Genomic DNA, 17407 nt, shown 5'->3' with positions numbered 1-17407 from the left:
AGAAACTGGTAAATATTAATAATATGCTACATAATGTGCTAAATGGGGCTTGTGATGATAGTCACTGGGATCTCATCAAGTGATGTGACAAATAGAGGGGAAGAAAGCGAGGATAGCAAAGAGCTGCAATTTGTTGCTAGGCAACACCCCCTAAGCTCTCTTTTGTTTTTTCTGGGTTATCTGGAACCAGTTAGTGAGCACCCCAGGCTGTTGCTTGGCAGCACCTTCTCAGAGCCACTCCTGAGATAGGCAGAATGAGGGGGTTGTTTCAGGCAGCAGATATGTGGTGTCATGAAAGGGCAGCAAACTGTTAGTTAAGCAATTATTTTTGTTGCATTTTGTTACCAGGAGGGGCAGAGACACTTTGGGGATTATTATTTTTTAGTAGTAGTAGTAGTATTTGCCTCAGGTGCCAAAATAGTTTGGGTACTATGTATCTTAACTTGGGAGCAGGAGCACCATGCTGTTCTGCCTCAGGTAGCGAAATGTCTTGGGCCTGCCCTGCCCTGAGGCTCTGTTGTCACAGCTGAGTTGGAAAAAAACATGATTTTCAGAGCCCTGCCTCAGGAAAAACTCTACACTTTCTTAGTCTCAGATTGAAAGGAGCCACACTACATATGCCTAGGATGACAGAAAGTGAAGTCTTGAGATAGACCTTCTATATTCCTTGTTTCCAAGAGTCATATATAAGCATCTACAATCTTCATATATAGAAACTGTAATTGGTGATCACTGTTCGGTATTATAAAAATACCAGAGAGAAATAGGAACTAAGCTTTGGTGGTCCAATTTCTTAGCAGAGATATAAAAAACACAAGCAGCAGAGTGAGAATGTAGCCAGCCCCACCTTTCTCTATATAAATAACAACAGACACAATCTTCTTAGGTAAAAGATAAAAACATTTACTCACTACCTCCTCATATGTTAGAAACGTAGGCTGTAGCTTAGATGAAAGAAAAGAAGTCTTAGTCCATTGTTGGTGTTTGGTATTGATGCTCTCAGCAGAGAGCATCATTTGCCATGCGGCCTCTCTCTATGGTGGATAGATCAGCAATGGAGAATATTCAAAAAATCCTCCAGGACAAAGGAAGGAGGAAACCACGTAACTAACCCCACCCATAAGGAAGTTACATCATGGTGAACAGGTGCATGGGATATTTCCCAAATTCCCCCCCCCCCAGTGAACATGCAACATTTGCCTATTCCAACACTCCTCCTCAAATTTCCATGCATTAATCTAACAAGCCCATTTTGACATGAAGTCTCTGGAAACAGTCTCTTGGTAATGGTTTTGTCAAGATGTCAGCTGTCATCTCTGCAGTTGAACAGTAGTTCATCTTGATGAATCCTTTCTCTGTCAACTCACGTACAATATGGTATTTTATAGCTGTATGTTTAGTACGTGGAGTGATTCTCTCAGTCTGAGAAAGTCTAATACAACTTTGCTTGTCTTCCATCATCTGGATAGGTCTCTGCACCCTTACTCCAAGGTCCTTTAGTAGTCTGTTGAGCCAAATGGCTTCTTTGCAGGCTTCTGCAGCAGCTATATACTCAGATTCTGTGGAAGAAAATGCTATTATGTCTTGCTTGTGACTAGCCCAGGAGATAGGTCCATCTCCATACTTAAACAGAAAGCCACTAGTTGACTTGGAGTCTGAGCTATCTCCAGCCCAGTCAGCATCAGTGTAACACACAAGCTTTGGATCACTATTAGCTGGCAATCTCAGCTTAAAGTCCATAGTCCCTTTCAAGTATCTAGCCACGCTTTTGACAGCAATCCAGTCCTTTTGTGTGGGTGTGCTAGTTTTCCTGCATAGGATCTATACTGCATTTGCTATGTCAGGTCTGGTGTTTGTGGTCAAGCACAAAAGCTTCCCTATTGCTGTTCTGTACTTGTTATTATTTGGTAAAGGTTCACCTACATCATTGTCTTTAAGAAAGTCTGTTGCCATAGGCATTGCTACAGGATAGGCATCCTTGAGTCCTAGAGTCTCTAAAAGATCAACAATCTTTTGTTTTTGGTTGAGTAGGTAGGAGCCATCTGCTTCCCTTTCAATCTGGATGCCTAGGTAGTATGTTGCAGTGCCTAGCTCTTTGATTTCAACTTCTTTGTTCAAATGATGTACAACTTCTCTGTAGTCTTGATCTCTTTGAGTCACCACAATCAAGTCATCGACATAAATCAGAATATATGTCAAATGTCCATCTTTGCTTCTGGTGTACAGGCATTGGTCTACCTCACCTTGCTTGAAGCCTAGCTCCTTGAGCATTTTATCCAGTTTCTCGTTCCAGGCTGTTGCGGCTTGCTTGAGTCCATACAGGCCCTTTTAAAGTTTGCATACAAGATGTGCTTGCTTCTGGTTCATGAAACCTGGAGGTTGTTGCATGTACAACTCCTCTGTTATTTCTCCATGCAGAAAGGCAGTCTTGACATCGAGGTGTCTGACGTGCATCTGTTTGGAGGCTGCCACACTTAGTAGCATTCTTATTGTGCTGTGTCGGACAACAGGAGCAAAAGTAGCATCATAGTCCTCTCCATATTTCTGCAGGAAACCTTTGGCAACTAGTCTTGCCTTGTAGCGTTCAATTTCTCCTCCTGCATCTTGCTTCACCTTGAACACCCATCTGCATCCTATGGCTTTCTTGCCTGGTGGAAGTTCTGTCAGGGTCCAAGTCTTATTCTTGTGCAGTGCATCCATCTCCTCCTGAGCGGTTTTTCTCCACTGAGCCCCATCACCTGCTTTTAATTATTTATTGGATTTCCTACCTGCCCTTCACCATAAGGTCCCAGCAAAATAATAATAATAATAATAATAATAATAATAATAATACAACTTGTCACCCAGAGCCATATGGTTGCATGCACTTCTAGCTCCCACTTTCTGTTTAGGCTGCGATTGGGTCTGTATGCTATTGACTCAAAACATAAGAAGAGACCTACTGCATCAGGTCAGTGGGCCATCTAGTCCAGCACCCTATTCTCACAGTGGCCAACCAGATGCCTGTGGGAAGCCAGCAAGCAAGACTCTACCATTGTCAGTCCAGCCAGTGTCTCTATTTTTATCTGTGGAGGGTACATACGCAACAAGAGAATCCAGTTCCACCTCTAGCTGCATTCATGGAAGAAATAGACATGGACTTCAGCACCTCACCACACTCCATGGTAGAAGCAACAATAGCAAATTGTGAGCAGATGAAGAGAAGGGACCAGCACCATCATGAATGACAATGTATGTGGATGGAGAACAGGTTGCGTGGGTTACCTTTTTCACCATGAGGCCACATTCCCATCTGGCCAACTTTCCAGGGGCCACATACCAAAGGTGGGTGAGACTAGAAGCAAAAGTGAACAGAGGAACAAATGTGAATTTTACCTTTGTACAGTAGGCTCATTTCTACCTGCACTCATAAACTCATGCAAGAAGCATTATCAAAATGCAAGAACACATTCCAGCCAGGCAAAACACTTAAGGAGGGTGCAAAGCAGAGCCATTGGGGAATATGGCCTAGTCAGAGGCCTGAGGGCCAGAGGCCTGAGGCTCCCCATCTCTGTGGTAGAGGGATATTGCCAGTGGGCTATAGTGAGGGGAGAGTGTTCCACCTTTGTTCTGTGGTGCACTAACCCAAACTGTCTTCTTAGTAAGGTCTGCCAGATTAGGCACACTGGAGTGAGAGAGATGTAATCTGACAAAGTGTCTGGCCAGGCCAGCTTTCCAATGATGTGTGGTAGAAAGCTGAATATTGTCGTAACATGGGAATGATGGACAGGTTCAAACAGTCAAACAATAGTTTCATATCTCTCCACATATTATGAGTAGCCAGACATGTATAAACATGTTGGGGTGGGGAGGAATCATAGAATAGTAGAGTTGGAAGGGGCTTTTAAGGCCATCAGGTCCAACCCCCTGCACAATGCAGGAATCCAAATCAAAGCATTCCCGACAGATAGCTGTCCAACTGCCTCTTGAATGCCTCCAGTGTCGGAGAGCCCACGACCTCTATAGGTAATTGATTCCATTGTCGTATGGCTCTAACAGAAAGTTTTTCCTGATGTCCAGTCGAAATCTGGCATCCTGCAACTTGAGCCCATTATTCCGTGTCCTGCATTCTGGGACGATCGAGAAGAGGTCCCGGCTGTTGTCTATGTGACAACCTTTCATGTACTTGAAGAGTACTATAATATCTCCCCTCAGTCTTCTCTTCTCCAGGCTAAACATGCCCAGTTCTTTCAGTCTCTCCTCATAGGGCTTTGTTTCCAGTCCCCTGATCATCCTTGTTGCCCTCCTCTGAACCTGTTCCAGTTTGTCTGCAGCCTTCTTGAAGTGTGAAGTCCAGAACTGGATGCAGTATTCAAGATGAGGCCTAACCAGTGCTGAATAGAAGGGAACGAATACTTCACACAATTTGGAAACTATACTTCTGTTAATGCAGCCTTATATAGCATTTGCCTTTTTTGCAGCCACATCACGCTGTTGGCTCATATTCAGCTTGTGATCAATGACAATTCCAAGATCCTTCTCACATGTCGTATTGCTGAGCCAAGTATCTCCCCTGTTATAACTGTGCATTTGGTTTCTTTTTCCTAAGCGTAGAACTTTGTATTTATCCCTGTTGAATTTCATTCTGTTGTTTTCAGCCCAATGCTCCAGCCTATCAATGTCCCTTTGAATTTTGTTTCTATCTTCCATGGTATTAGCTATTTTGTATCATCTGCAAATTTGATAAGCATGCTCTGTACCTCCTCATCCAAGGCATTAATAAAAACATTAAAGAGCACTGGGCCCAGGACCGAGCCCTGTGGTACCCCACTTGTTACTGCTGCCCAGTTTGAGAAGGAACCATTGATAAGCACTCTTTGAGTACGATTCTGGAGCCAACTGTGGATCCACCTGATAGTTGTTCCATCCAGCCCACATTTAGCTAGCTTGCTAATCAGAATATCATGGGGCACTTTGTCAAAAGCTTTGCTGAAATCGAGGTATATTATGTCCACAGCATTCCCACAGTCTACAAGAGAGTTTACCCGGTCAAAAAATGAGATAAGATTAGTTTGGTAGGATTTGTTCTTCATAAATCCATGTTGGCTCCTAGTAATCACTGCATTGTTTTCAAGGTGCTTACAGATTGACTGCTTCATAATCTGCTCCAGAGTTTTTCTGGGATTGATGTTAGGCTGACTGGTCTGTAGTTCTCCGGTTCTTTCTTTTTGCCTTTTTTGAAGATAGGGACAACATTAGCTCTCCTCCAGTTATCCGGCACTTCACTGGTCCTCCATGATTTCTCAAAGATAATAGACAGCAGTTCTGAGAGTTCTTCAGCCAGTTCCTTCAATACTCTAGGATGCCGTTTATCGGGCCCTGCCGATTTGAACTCGTTCAAAGTGATTAGGTATTCCTTGACCATTTCTCTATCAATCTCAAGCTCCAATCCTGTCCCTTCTACTTCATGTTTCCCGGGAGGGTCACGGATCCTTTTTTGGGAGAAGACTGAGACAAAGTAGGAATTGAGGACTTCTGCCTATTCTTTGTCATCTGTTATCATTTTGCCATCCTCATTGAGTAGCTGTGCCACCGTTTCTTTTCTCTGTCTTTTACTATGGACATACCCAAAGAAAGCTTTTTTGTTGCTTTCAGCATCTCTCGCTAACCTCAGCTCATTCTCAGCTTTAGCCTTCCTGACACCATCCCTGCAATTCCGTGATACCTGCCTGTACTCTTCCTTTGTGGCCTGGCCTTCTTTCCACTTCCTGTATGTGTTCCTTTTTGTTTTCAGGTACTCTCTAAGCTTTTTGTGAAGCCACATTGGCTTCTTCTGTTGTTTCCCCCCTTTTCCCCTTGTTGGAATTGCTTGCCATTGCGCTTTTAGAGTTTCATTTTTTAGAAACAGGCAGGGAGACTACAATCTTGAATCCTTACTTTTTTTCTAGCTTCCTATTTGACATTAACAGTATTTTGAGTGAATGGATTAAGTCTTGCCATCTAATTTCTAGCATTTTATTTGGATTAAATCCAACTGAAAGCAAAGAACCTTGCTTTGCGATAATATAGGGGGATCAGCTAAGATCCTAAGAATCTTTGATCTTATTAGCTATGATGCTATTGAGAATTAAATGCCATTTAAGTCAATGGGATATCCTTTCAGCCATAGTGTTCAGTGTTGAAATGCCAATGTTTCTTAAACCATAAGTATTTTTTATGATTGTCTCCACTCTCATTCATATAGCAAATAAAACTATGGACAAGCTGCATTTGCAGAGTCATTGAAGAGAATGACCCCAAAAGATGGAATGGTTCATCCAAGCTTTACTGATCAGCAATTGTTTTAGTCTTTTATTGTCTGAGATGGTAATACAAATGAAATAATCAGCATTCTATTTACACTCAAGAAATTATTCTTCTTGCTCCATGACCTGAGGTGCCACAGAGAAGGACCTGCTTCTGCTGAGTCCTATAATTCTGATAGTAAAAGTTTAATGAAAATGAGCATTACAACACAATGTGCAGTGCTTCTGCTGCTTCTCTCCTGCTTTTATGTCCTTTGCATTAGCTTTCTGTATTTCTCAAAAAATGTACAGAAAGAATGGTTTTAGTCGTTTGAGAGTTTTATAGAACAACATCAACTAGTCCACAACAAGCAATGCATAGCTAAATAGAAAACATGTAAATAAGATTTAACAGATTCAAGAGGGATCAAAGACTATGGGAAGAAAGTGTTTGCTATGGCTCAGACATCTGTAGGTAACATTTTTTGTTCAAAAGTTGGGATTTCAAGAAGAGAGGTAAGAAACCCTTGTAAAACCCTTAATCCACAATTATTTTGGTGGATATTTGCTTCCATTCAGTCACTCTACCCTCCCCCCTTTTGGCTGTTGCTTGAATGGGCATTTTAAATATCTATTTCATGTTGAAGTGATACTTGACAATTAGATCACAGGTGTAGTGGTTAAGGTGTTGGACCATGATCTGGGAGACCAGGGTTCAAATCCCCACACAGCCATGAAGCTCACTGGGTGACCTTGGGCCAGTCACTGCCTCTCAGCCTCAGAGGGAGGCAATGGTAAACCCCCTCTGAATACCATTTACCATGAAAACTCTATTTGTAGGGTCGCCATAAGTCGGGATTGACTTGAAGGCAGACCATTACCGTTTTCACTGGATGTGATGATCACATACTGGATGGGCAATTAAGGATCACATACTGGATGGGCAATCAGATTTGAGTCTTTCCTGAGTGTCATTAAGGGTGAATGACTAATTTGGAGTTCAAGCTTCAATGCCTTCCTATGCAGGTGATATTTATAGGAAATGTGACAAATAAGGGAGATGTGGGGGCTGCATTGTAGGATCAGACTACGTATTACCTTAAACAGAATTTAGTCTCCCATTCCCCCTTCCCATTCTGTGGCAGTCCGTGGTGGAAGCTGATAGCCATCAAACTGTTGCACAGGCCCCTGACATTTATAAAGATAGTTTAAAACAGAAAAAAAATACTGTTGTGTATTTAAATTAGAAGTGTCCTATAATGATAAGCAATGGTGGAGGCAAAATATGTCATGGGTTTTTCTAGGTACTCGAGGATAAAAAAAAATCACCATCAAGGGTGAATCAGATTCAGTGGAGCAGGGGTGGGAACCTCCAGCCCATGGAGTAACTGAAGCCCCCCAGGCCACCCCATTTGGCTTCTGAAGCTGTTTTGGCAAAGCCACACCCACCTGCCCTACACCTGACATCAGGTATGAGTCAGGTAAGGGCAGAGCTTCAGAGGAACAATTGGGAGCTTAAAGTGGGCTCCCGATTGCTCCTTTGCTAGAACAAGATGCACTCCCAACCACTCATCAGCTGATAGGAGTGCACCTTCCTCAAAGAGGGGAAAGCAATTTCCATTCAGTGGGAACCACTTCTCCTTCCTGGTGTGCGTAATTCAGCAACCGCGGGGGGAGGGAAACAATTGTTCACTTCCTTCTACCCCCTGCTGCTGCCACCATCACTGCAGTGGTGGCAGAACAAGGGGAAGAATTCTTTCTCCCTTCGTTCCAACCCCTTTCCCTGTTACCACCTTTGTGGTTAGCGAGAGAAGAAAAGCCTTCATTTTAAAATGTAGGCTTTCTTCTCTCCCTTGCAGTGGTGGTGGGGGAGGAAGCAACAAAGAGAAGAATTCTTTCTCCCATTTGCTCTCACCTCCTCACTATTCCTCCCCTTGCTTGGAAGCAAGAGAAGAAAGCCCGCTTCTTCCTCAAGCTTCCTTCAGTGGCAGTAAGGGATTTTTGCAACCCATGTATCAATCATGTGATGGATTGATGAATGACCCTCCTACCTGTAAAATTTGGCCTACGAGGTTCTCCACCCCTGAAGTAGGGTAAGTTTCAGTTTTTCTAATATCCTCGATGAAGTTGCAAGCTTTACAAAAACATGCATTTCAGTTTCACATATGTGTAGCCAACAGTTTTGCTTACAAACACATGGTCCTCTTTGGTGATCTGAGCTGAACCTCCAAATCTGTTATCTGGCCTACAACCTAAGCATTTCCATTCTTATTAATGCCATGCACATATCGTGGAGCACCATATGTGTGTGGCGTTATTCAAGATGACGATGAGGACACTGAAGTCTTTTGGGACATACAGAGGGACCTACTTACAGGAACACATTTGAATGGCTTCAGTTTCTTAGCAAAATTGCTGGTTAGTCTCAACCACTCTTTAGTATGCATACAAAATTGTCTCCCAGACTTTTGTCCATTAAAAAAAAATTGCATTTCAATAGCAGTCTCTAAAATGTTTTCTTTTTATCTGTTTCTTCTAGTTTGCTCCCAGTTTTCAAGAGGAGTCTTTGCTATTTTTGGATTTTATGACAAGAAGTCTGTAAATACCATCACATCATTTTGTGGAACGCTTCATGTCTCCTTCATAACACCTAGCTTCCCAACAGATGGAACACACCCCTTTGTCATCCAGATGAGGCCTGACCTTAAGGGAGCACTTCTGAGCTTGATTGAATATTACCAGTGGACCAAGTTTGCCTATCTATATGACAGTGACAGAGGTAAGAAGTTATTCACTGAAATTGACTTATTGAAATTAATTTTGCACCATAAACCAAACTGAAATGATAAAGCAGACTTGAAGCACCAAGTGTGAACAGTTTTGTAAGTTCCAGCCTTGGTTGTTTAAGGAGAGAAAGCGGCTTGTTTAACAGGGTTCACAGCAGTCTGAACTGCCATCTGGATCTATGAGTCTTTTTTGAAAAATAAATAAATCCATGTGCATATATCTGCAAATAATTCCAAAAGGACTCCTTCTGAAGAAAATATGCTAGAACCAGTCTTTTGAGAGTGACATAAGACCTTCATTTAAAATCCATGGTTTTCACAGTATGAATTTTCCTAGGGAAGCTGTCAGGAAAGGCTCCCTGTGCACTCCACCCATCCATCTTCCTCTGTCTAGATGTAGGAAAATTATGACAATGTTTTCTTAAACGACAAAGGCTCACTGCAAATCCCTACCTTCAAGAACATGTTTTATTGCAGGAAAATGCTCTTAAAAGATAAGCAGAGAAAGCCCATGCAAAAAAGGGGGGCACTGGCACATGTATAACATTATGCTATTAAAGTTTCTTCTTCCCATTATTCTGCTACATTGCAGTTAGAGGTGTCACAAGAAATCGAGGGGGGGAGGGAGTGTGTGGACCTGATGGTCATTCCAGGCTTGCTGAAACTATGGTTTGACAAGCCAGGAATGTATTTTCTGAAGTCCGTTATTCTGAAAAGGTCAAGTGAATAAAAGCATGTCTAATTTCCTTCAAGAAGCAGCCCCCTTTGCCTGCCTGACCCCTCTGGAGTTGTGTAAGGAGCTGCCCCTGGAGGGAACATTGTCCTCCATTATTCATGGATGGAAGCAGCAGTTAATGTAAAGCCAAACCATGACTAGCAAATGGTGGGATTTCCTAAGATGTCATCTGGCAAGGGTTAAACAGCACTAAGGAGCTGTTTGGGTTATTTATTTATTTCACATGTACTATTTTAATACTTAGAGTCAAAGCTAGCCAGCTAACAAATTTAAATTAGCATCTATTTAGAGCAAATATAATAAGCATTCACTGTTCATCCTCTTGGGAGAACTTTTGACTTTGAAAGAGTTCAGTATCCTTCTGTGCTAGTGAAAGTCTTCCACCGTAGATTCCACAGTCTAGATCAGTCTTTCCCAACCTTTGAGTCCCCAGATGTTGCTGTACTACAATTCCCATCATTCCTGACCATTGGCCGTGCTGGCTGGGGCTGATAGGAATTGTTGTCTAACAACATCTGGGGACCCAAAGGTTGGGAAAGCCTGGTCTAGATTCTAAAGAACTAAAGTAATTCTCCTTACAAGACCCATTTAACAGGAATTCTTTTTGACAATATCACGACAGAGAGCCATTGTAGAATCTTTAGTGAATTATGTCTTGCATTCATTCTCTTATCCCTTTATTGTTTTTTTTTCCCTGTTGTAGAAACTGAGGCATAGGAAAGACCATTCTGATCTTGCAAAGGGATTAATTGACAGGCATGACTGCAACACTGCAAAGTGACATTTAACTAGTCTGTACTATCTACCTTACTGTAAATATCCCTAAAATCTGTTTTGCAAGCTTCATATTTCATGAGTCTTATTTAGGGCTGAACGCTATAATATGCACAAATGCGGGTAAAGTCTTCAATGGTTGTTTCACCACACAAAGGAGGCTGATGTGAAGTGGAAAATCAGCTTATGTGTGAGAGAGAACCCTTTCCTCACTCATCACTTTTTAATAGCAATTTCTCTCTGCTCCCCCCCTCCCCACTCTAAAACACAGCTAATTCCCCCTATTGCAAATGCTCATCTGGAAGGCCGTAGTTGAGGGAACTGGCTAAGAGGAGTTTGGGAGTGGAGTAGTGGCAGGTAAGGGATTCAGCATACATGCACATTTTTCTGCTTCCAGGGGTGTAGCCGTCCATGGTCTCGGAGTCCTGGACCTCTTATTTTTGGGGGAACCATGTCCTGGCAGGGTCCCGATGTCTCCAGCATCCTATGAACCAATCAACATGAAAGGATAGTGTGTTAGCCACTGAGAAGAGTCTTATTTATTTATTTATTTATTTATTTATTTGATTTATATCCCGTCCTTCCTCCCAGCAGGAGCCCAGGGCTGCAATCCAATTTGGAGTCTTCCAATTTGCTTCATAGATTCATACGAGTTGGAAGGGGCCTATAAGGCCATTGAGTCCAATCCTTTGCTCAATGCAGGAATCCAAATTAAAGCTTACCCAACAGGTGCCTGTCCAGTTGCCTGTTGCGTCCAGTGTTGGACAACCCCCCACCTCCCTAAGTAGTTGGTTCCATTGTCGTACTGTTCTAACAGTTAGGAAGTTTTTCCTGATGTTCAGTCAAAATGTGGCTTAGAAACCTTGTTGTTTCCTGCTGAATGGAGCCAATCAGAGTTTCTGTAATCTTAGAAGGGGGTGTGGCTGTGAGGGGGTATGGCTGTGACTGTTATGAAGGGATCCTGCACTTCTGAATCTGCCATTACACTACTGTCTGCTTCCCGTTGCCTCCTTCCAAAGTTGGTGTTAAGGTCTGGATTTTTTAAAAGGGTCTCTTGGGTTGAGTTATATCTATTTGCTTGTGTTGTCTAATTCAGCTCATATAGCCTTCATTGAACTAAGAAACACAAGCAGCTGCCTTGTGAAAGAAAGGAAATTTGTGTCACTATTTTACTAGCTCACCTTTGGGAACTACAATTCCCAGAATGCTTCATTGCCTCATTAAAGAGCTTTGGCAAGCTATAAGACATCTTTAAGGGGCCCTTGACACACATTTTGGTCTGGTGTCACACTAAAAAGGCTTGTAGAAGTGCCAGCAACATATGTCTGTTGTTTCAAGAAACTAAATCTTATTAACTGAGACAAACCAGAAATCCTGGATGTACCAGTTAAACCCATTAGAACGAAGAGCTGATAAGGATTTTAAAACTCAATCAGTTGAAATAATTTAAATTGGTAATAATTATTTTTAATTAGGAATGGGGAAGAAGTTAGATTCAGTTCACATTTAAAGCCAAATCTATCAAACTCCTACTTTCCAAAACAACATAAGAACTGAAACACAGCCAGCCTTCAAAATTCACAGTTATCCAAATTTTGCAGTGCAGTTCTCTAACCAACCAATGTTCCCAAAAATGCATATAGTAAGGGAAATTGCACATAAAATGAATATATTAGTGAAAATAACATACAAAATGCATTGTTAGGAGACATTGCTTGCAAAAATGTGTACTTTGGTCAAAACTGCATACAAAAATGGAAAGGAAAAGATCTTGCATACCATTAAAAAACTGAGAGGAGAGGGTGGACTTTTACTGATGTCAATTCTGTTATTGTTCAGGCACCAGGCAAATATGTCTGGGAAGAATGGCCCATCTGCACTATATTTTTAAAGTGATATTATACCACTTTAACAGTCATGGCTTCCTCCTAAGAATCCTGGGAACTGTAAAGGACACTGAGACTTGTTAGGAGACCCTTATTCTCCCCATAGAGTTATAATTTCCAGAGATCCCTGAAAAGAGGGGTTGGTTGTTAAACCATGGTGGAAATTATAGTTCTTTAAGGGGAATATGAGTCTCCTAACAACTCTCAGCACCCTTTAAAAACTAGAGTTCCTAGGAATTTCTGGGGGAATCCATGACAGTTTAAAATGGTATAATACTGCTTTAAATGTATAGTGCAGCTGGGGAGAGGGTTCCAAAATTTGGGTACCACCATGGAAAATACAGTCTCTCCAATGGCCACTTGAGAAGGACTACTGAAGAAGAGCTTATTTGATAGGCAGGTTCACCTCTTAGGATGTCACCAGCAGAGCATTCCTGGTCATGAATTTAGTTGCATTATTTATAACAATCCCATGCTCTCACCTCTATCCTGCCTGTAAAAATCACTGTCATTCAACCCCAAAGGTTTTACAGTGAAAACATTCAGACATATAAACATCATGTAGTTTGAAATTACATTACAGAAAATGTTTCTTAGTATCTATAACCATACATATGGACAATGAGTAAATTGTGCAAATCAATACAATGTGAGCAGATTTGCGTTCTGTGTTCTCCATCCCCGTTTTGTTCTGTCTTTGCTTTTTATTTTTTTTATTTTTTATTGTTTGCAATTATTAAACCAAAATGTTCTTTTGTAGTCTAATAACATCGGAGGGCACCACATTGACTACTCCTGCCTTAATGGTTTGGGACCTGGTTACTTTACAGTACAAGAAACACTGTAGTAGCAAAGGAAGAGATGAGAAGGGTCTGGAAGCTGTGTGAAGTTATGAAGAAATCATTCCTTGGCATAGATTGGATTTCACTGGGGCTAAGTGCACTTTACGGGAAAATACCAGGCTCAATTCAAGGTGTTGGTCTTCAGGCAGCTGTAGCCAGTGTGGTATCCTCCAGATATTGTTGATCAGCCCCAAAAAGCAGGATTGATGTCCAGGGGGGTTATAGGAGTTGTAGTCTAATAACATCTGGATGGCACTACATTGACTACCACTGCCTTAATGATTTGGGACCTGGTTACTTTACAAATCACTTTTTTCTGAAAGTGCATCCTCTCATGCTTCGATGATCGCCTGTGGCCCTGCCTCAGATCCTTTGATCTTGGAAGGTAAAGCTGGTGTCAACTAGAGGCAGAACTTTGCTGAATGAGGGTCATCAGGCCCTGCCACTATATTGATTAAGGTACATATGGTTCATCATGTTCTGAATTTCTTCCTGCGTAATTCTCAAAGGAACAGATTTCTTAAACGAATTCTCCAAAGAGTTTCAAGGAGAAAAGGAAAAAATCTGTTATGTGCTGATGAATGGGGATAAATACACTACATATAAGGTTTCTGTGTTTGCTTCAGCAGGCCAATGGATTAAACAAAATGTTATTGCTCACTGTGGGGTCCAGTGTGCAGGGCACTACTTATCCTAAAATGTACTTCAATACTGCTTGTATTTTTGACTGACTAATTCAGGTGATTAAGGCCTGACTTTATAACAACAGACAAAAAATGCTTTGGCTGACTGTGCAATTTTTTGCTGACTTACTAGTTCTATGCTCATTGAATAGATTGTTAACTCATTAATTTAAATGTAATTTTGTTTTTGTTTTAGGGATTATATTTGTTTTATTTTGTTTTTATTGCTTTTCATTAGCCATCTTGAATCTCTGGAGAAGTAGGTGGAAGAACAGAATTTTTAAAAATAAATAAATACTCTTATTCTTACTCTTAGAAATACTCTTGGGCTCCTACTGGGAGGAAGGGCGGGATATAAATTTAATAAATAAATAAATAAATTCATGTATGAAGGTTTGTTTCAGTCGAAGATTCCTGATATATTCCTTACTCAAGAGATTGTTTTAAGTGTGATGCTATTTGATGTAAGAACTTTTGAACGTGTGGATAAAATATTCCATTTAGGCTTGGTTGGATTGTCATCATTGTCTAGATGTTTAGAAACATCTTCAAAACCATGAGTTAGAAGCTTTTTTAAATATGAAAGTTCAAATTCTCAATTTTGTCCCAATGTTGGTGATTTTGCCCAATTCTAGGCCCAAACCTACCTGAGAGGATGCCCAGCACACTGCCAGTCATGTTGACATACCTTAACTGAGCATAACTTTTCTGTAGTTTCACTCCTGTAACTTTAATCTTCTTTAGCAAATGGGGACAGCAGTTGGGGTCTTTGATAGAAACAGTACAATTTTAGAGGTTCCAGGATACAATTGATTCGCTGATTTATTTATTTATTTTTCGGAAATAAATCATCACTCTAACATTTCAAATAATTGTCTTGTTCCCTTTGACAGATTACTGTACTCACCAGGCAGCCTTGTTATGGGCTCTTGAAGTTCAGAAGTGTTTTCTCTTGTTCCTAATTAGTATCTGAAGATTTAACATATTAGAAAGGAGACTCATGATGTTTTATTCCTTGTTCTACCCATTCCACCACTTTGGGTAGTGCAATGTCAACATGGACAAGTACAGTAGTAGTAGCAGGAATCCTCAGTAAGGCATTTAAAAAACCTTACGGGGTCCTTTCCACACTCCAGAAGTAATTACCTGTTTGATTACAGTGGCCCTTTTGACATTTTCTTTAGTGTTTAACAGGCAGAACCATTTGCTAACTTTTTCAAAGGTTATATTATACAGTAGGGCCCCGCTTTACGGCGTTCTGCTTTAAGGCGTTCCGCTGATGCGGCAGCTTTCATTTTCAATTTTAAAGGTATTTTTTGCTCTTTTGCGATGTTTTGCGGCATTTTCGCGGCATTTTCGTGCGACACAGCCCATTATAGTGAATGGGGTTTCGCTTTACGGCGGGGGTGCAGAACGGAACCTGCCATATAAGCGGGGCCTGCCTGTAATCATTTTACTATCTAAAACTGTAGCTGCACTGCAGAATAGCATGGACATATTTTCTTCAGTGTTTTGGTCCATGGAATTTTCTTTTTCTGTGTTCACATGCATTGTGGGCAATCAGGGATTGGGTAACAGAAACATTCAAAGTTGCAATGTGGAACTGGTATAAGGAGCCACTCAACTCTGCACAAATATGAAAACTATGATGGCAAAATCAACAGAGTGTTGGACTAGGGCCTGAGAGATCCAGGGTTCAAATCACCACTCAGTTCACTGGGTCACTCACTAAGTTACAGCCTAACCTACCTCACAGAGTAGTTGTGAGGATGAAGTGATAAGAGGGAGAACCACAGATGCCACTTTGAGCTCCTTGGAGCAAAAGTGTGATACAAAAGCAATTAAAAAATTAAATTAATGCAATTTCTTCCCATATATCTTTTAAAATCTTGAATGGCTTTGTGCATCGCTGCAGTGATTCTGTGTTCAAATTCATTATAGTACTAAGGTTAATATGTGGCAATGAAGTAGATTATTTATTGATTTTGTCTCATTGTAGTAAAACCTCAAAGCAGTTTACAAAAAACTAGTAGTTAAACATTCAAGAAGTAATTAAAATCAACAATAAGCTGAAAACAGATTAAAACATTTGCAGCTTCTACATGATTGGGTAGACTTGTCTAAACAAAAATATTTTAAGCAGGCACCAGAAATAGTACAGTGAAGGTGCCTGCCTGATGTCAAAAGGCAGGGTGTTCCAAAGTGTAAGTGTTGCCACACTAAAAGATTGTTTTCTTACAACTGCAGAATGAGTATTATGTGGCACCTGTAACAGTAACAGTTCCACAGATTGAAGCAATATATATGGGGTAAGGCAATCCCTCAAGTAAACTGGTCCCAGGTTCTTAACAGTTTTACATACCAAGAATAAGATCTTGCACTTGACCTGGTAACAAATAAATAACCAGTACAGATCTGAACAGAGGTGTTATATGCTGACAGGGTCTCACTCTTGGCAGTAGCTGTGCTGCAGCAATCTGCACTAACTGCAGCCTCCAGATCAAGTGCAAGGGAAGCCCCATATATAGTGCATTGCTGTAATCCAGCCATGAAGTCACCAATATCTGAACTACTGTGGTCAAGCTGTCCTGGCCCAGGAATGGCTGTAGCTGTCATACCAGTTGCAGCACATGAAAGGCACTTCTAGCCACTGAAGCTACCTGGGCCTCCAGTGACTATGTTGGATCCAGAAACACCCCCAGACTGCATGCCTGCTTCTTCAGGGGGAGTGCAGCCCATCCAGGGCAGGTAATTGACCAATTTCTTGGACACAGGTAGCACTCATCCACAGTACCTCTGTATTGTCAGGTTATTTTCAAGCTCAGATTATTTTCCCTCATTCATCTCACCACTCCATCCAACCACCAGTCTAGGCCCTACACGGCCTCTCCTGATTCAGATGTTACAGAGAAATGGACCTGATTGTTATCAGCATACAGATGGCATCGTACCCCAAAACTCCTCATGACCACTCCCAGCAGTTTCATATAGATATTAAATAGCATTGAGGATAAATAGTGTCCTGCGGCACCCTACAATGTAACTGCCATAGGACCAAAAAACACTCTCCCAATGCTACTCTCTGTCCCGTACATAGGATCAGAACCACTGTAACACAGAGCCCCCAATTCCCATTCCATGGAGCTGGTCCAGGAGGATACCATGGGAAATCGAAAGCTACACAGAAGTAGAAGCAAGATTGCACTCCCCTTCTCCCACTCTATAAAAGGTGACCAAGGACATCCATCAGGGTGACCAAGGTCGACTCAGTCCCACAGCCAGGCCTGAACCCAGATTGGAACAGATCTAAACAATATATTTCATCCAAGTATACTTGCAGCTGTCCCACCACAACTCCTCACCACCTTCCTCAAGAAGGGGGCATTTGCAACTGGTCTATAGTTATTCCAGTCCAAAGAGTCCAGGGCTGGTTTCTT

General features: G+C 41.5%; 1 protein-coding gene across 3 annotated transcripts in view; it reads left to right on the top strand.

Annotated features, from left to right (window-relative positions):
* Nucleotides 1-17407, top strand: part of GRIA2 (glutamate ionotropic receptor AMPA type subunit 2) — a 117011-nt gene that overhangs the window by 52887 nt on the left and 46717 nt on the right. For all 3 annotated transcript variants that reach the window (XM_061584420.1, XM_061584421.1, XM_061584419.1), the window contains exon 3: nt 8803-9042. In XM_061584420.1, coding sequence (XP_061440404.1) covers nt 8803-9042 — 240 coding nt within the window. The remainder of the gene's footprint in view (nt 1-8802; nt 9043-17407) is intronic.

Source organism: Rhineura floridana, chromosome 9, assembly GCF_030035675.1.
Source record: "Rhineura floridana isolate rRhiFlo1 chromosome 9, rRhiFlo1.hap2, whole genome shotgun sequence".
Lineage (NCBI taxonomy): Eukaryota > Metazoa > Chordata > Lepidosauria > Squamata > Rhineuridae > Rhineura > Rhineura floridana.
This window is presented reverse-complemented; position numbering and strand designations above follow the sequence as displayed.